Below are 3,208 nucleotides of genomic sequence, written 5' to 3'. Positions count from 1 at the left end.
ATGACATCATCAATAGTCGCCGATCAGCTAAGCTAGCACGTAGCTGCTAGCGCTCCGAAAATGCATAAGCAACTTTAAACAGTCATGAAAACCCCAAAAAGTCATTACTTACATTTTAAATATTAACATCCACGTGAAGAAATGCATTTCTCCTCCACGTCACAAGCACGACCCTACACCCTTCAGGCGGAGGGATACCGATACGGTAAAACAAGTTTGGACATCGCTAAAGCTCCAAATGCTCCTATAATTAGAACGATAGGAGCAGCTGTAAGGGTGAGGAGGAATTTTGACCACATCCGTGCAAAGATGGATGTGCATATCGAGCATATAAAATTAGCGTTTAGCTGATCACAGCTAACTCTGTTGAGAAAGGGGGTGTGTTAGTCTGGGGGGGGTGCCGGCAGTCCAGACTCTTCCTGGAAGGGGCTGTTCTCAGCTGGATTGAGAGGGGCAGAGAGCAGGATTTTAGAGGAATCCTCAAAGATGCACTTTGTGGTTGTTTTTGTGAAGAATTAACATAATATTACACTTAAAAGCTCAAAAAGTGGATTTTTGCATGATATAGGCCCTTTAATAATCCATCACTTCCATTTGTGCAGCTCGTTATTATCATCGGCTGTTCTTTGCTTCGTCTAGTATTATGGGTTGATATGAAAAATTTGAAATGTTACAAAAACTTGTTTTTTTTTTCATTCCCAGATTAGAAATGTACTCAGTTTATATTTAGCACCTATTATACTTTGTGTAGTACTAACAAGTTGTTATAATTCTCATCATAGAACAATACAACAAAGTTGGATTAACAATCTCTAAAAGTAAGTCTATTTTAAGAATTTAATAATTGAGTATTGGCCAAATCTGATTATTTTTTTATATTCCTTAAAGACCCACTCCGATCATCTTTTGTAAAACTGTTGTAAAAGTGTTGTTTTAATTATGATTATTTTTTATTTAAACTACCTGTGCCATTTTCTAAGTTGTAGTTTCTGCAAAGTGGCAGTAGAGCATTAGAAATTGACCTCTGACTTGTGGGCGGAACCGCCATACAGTTTTAAGCCAGATGCCAGCTCAGACTAGGAAAACAAATGTGTAAGTGGATCTAGTCATGTACAAGTGGATGTATCAGAATGTAGCGGAGCAGAGAGCTTGTGACCCGCCCACCATATTTTCGACGTCATAGATACTCTTTTTCTAACTGCATTTTTTTGGTCTGCTTGATTTAAGTAGAGTTACAAACATAGAAATGCTATTTAAAGTTTAATTTCTTTATATACAGCTTCCATCGTGAGAAAAATGCCACAAGATAATGATAAAAACAAGTTTTTTTTATCAGAGTGGGTCTTTAAAAAGAAGAAAACAAATTTATTGATATGCAGTCACAGCAATTTCTGTTTGCTGTGCAGCAGCAGAGAGCACAAGTTTATTTTTTTGTCTTGCATGGAAAGATGAAATGTTATGAAACTGCTTAATATGTCATGGACTGGTGCTTATCTCAAACTATAACATAGAAAAATAGAGCAAAAGTATATACAGCAAACTGATTGGAAATAATGTATTCACCCTCTCTGTTCAACATGCACCCTCCCCCCCAAAAAAACACATTCTGCACCTATCACACCTTCTTCAAATGCTTCACTTATCACATGTTTGTTATCCTTCAGCAGCCGAGACTAAAGTTTTGACTAAACCGAAATGTTGAGAATGAGCTGCAAGAAGCTGAGGGACAAAAATGTCTCAGTTCTCTGAACGCACAATCCTGCTGTAATCTGTCTTTATTGAAAAAACAGAATTTGACCCATTTTTTAGGCATAGAATTGATCATCAAAGCAAAAGTTTTCAAATCAGATATAGATAATGTGGACGTGTAAAAATATTTCTTATTTAACAGCATCAGGGTGTAAACATTCTCAACATTTCTTTCTAAAAGGTATTTATTATTTTTTTCAGACCTGGAGCTCCATCGTTTGGCAGCTGGAGAAGCTGAGTTCTTCCAGGATCTCCTGAAGCTTCACTCACAGCTTCTCCTTCAGTCGACATGCTGCTGATCCAAAATAAATAAAAATCACATTTCAAGGAGTTGAAAGTTCTATTTATATTCAAGGCTTTTTCATGCAATATCCATACATCCCAAGACCCATCAAGCTGAACTGATTCAAGCTTTTTACTGATCCTATCAGCTGAACGAAACTGAGCAACAACATTCTCAACAGCTATATCAGAGTGTGGTTTTTCTTTGTAACATTCACACATTGTTTGTAGAATGTGTTAGAATGTGTTTCACTTTTAACTTTTTTGCATCAAGCCTCCACTGGATGTATTTTTTTTACATTAAAATCCAGAAATAAATTGTAATTTTCAAACAGTTTGGTGTTATTTATTCCGTTTCATACAGTTAACAATAAAAATTGAAGTGTTACTGTGCTGATAATGCAATAAATACGATATAAATTAGTCTATTCCAGCAGATTTTTATGAACAGTAAATTTGAAAAATCAACATATACTTTTTTTGGTCTATGATTAGAGTTTGAAACAACTAACATGAATTTCTATATATATAAAAAATGATAAATATGAACTTTTTTTTATTAGTTCCGCATTTATGACAGAAATTATTTATTTAAATAATTTATTAGTTTGAATCATTGTAAGCTTTTTTAATAGGAATGGCATGACTAATAACAGAGCCCCTAAAGGGACATCTAAGTAAAAAAATAAAATTATTAGTTTCTTATGTGCACCAGTTAGTAACTGGTGGATACTAGTTACTAACTAGTGCACACCAATTACTATCTCATGGTCACCATGGTCACTACATAGTAACTGGTGCTCACCAGATAGTGTAACTTGTGCACACCAGATAGTATCTGGTACTCATGAGTTACTGTCTCATGCTCACCAGATAGTCAACTAGTGCTCACCAGATAGTATCTAGGGCACACCAGTTACTATCTGGTGTGCATAAGTTACTATCTCTTGCTCACCAGATAGTGTAACTTGTGCACACCAGATAGTATCTGGTACTCATGAGTTACTGTCTCATGCTCACCAGATAGTGTAACTTGTGCACACCAGATAGTGTCTGGTACTCATGAGTTACTGTCTCATGCTCACCAGATAGTGTAACTAGTGCTCACCAGATAGTATCTAGGGCACACCAGTTACTATCTGATGTGCATAAGTTACTATCTCTTGCTCACCAGGTA

General features: G+C 35.9%; 1 protein-coding gene across 3 annotated transcripts in view; it reads left to right on the top strand.

Moving 5' to 3' along the window:
- nup214 (nucleoporin 214) overlaps window positions 1-2,366 on the top strand; it is a 24,521-nt gene extending 22,155 nt beyond the window's left edge. For 2 of the 3 annotated variants that reach the window (XM_024298702.2, XM_024298701.2), the window contains exon 36: window positions 1,951-2,366. In XM_024298702.2, coding sequence (XP_024154470.1) covers window positions 1,951-1,987 — 37 coding nt within the window. In that variant the 3' untranslated portion in view covers window positions 1,988-2,366. Of the gene's footprint in view, window positions 1-782; window positions 819-1,950 lie in introns of all 3 variants that reach the window. The other variant, XM_024298703.2, reaches the window with a different exon arrangement.
- Window positions 2,367-3,208: the final 842 nt, after the last annotated feature.

The sequence above is a fragment of the Oryzias melastigma genome, linkage group LG12 (assembly GCF_002922805.2).
Source record: "Oryzias melastigma strain HK-1 linkage group LG12, ASM292280v2, whole genome shotgun sequence".
NCBI classification, from domain to species: Eukaryota; Metazoa; Chordata; class Actinopteri; order Beloniformes; family Adrianichthyidae; genus Oryzias; species Oryzias melastigma.
This window is presented reverse-complemented; position numbering and strand designations above follow the sequence as displayed.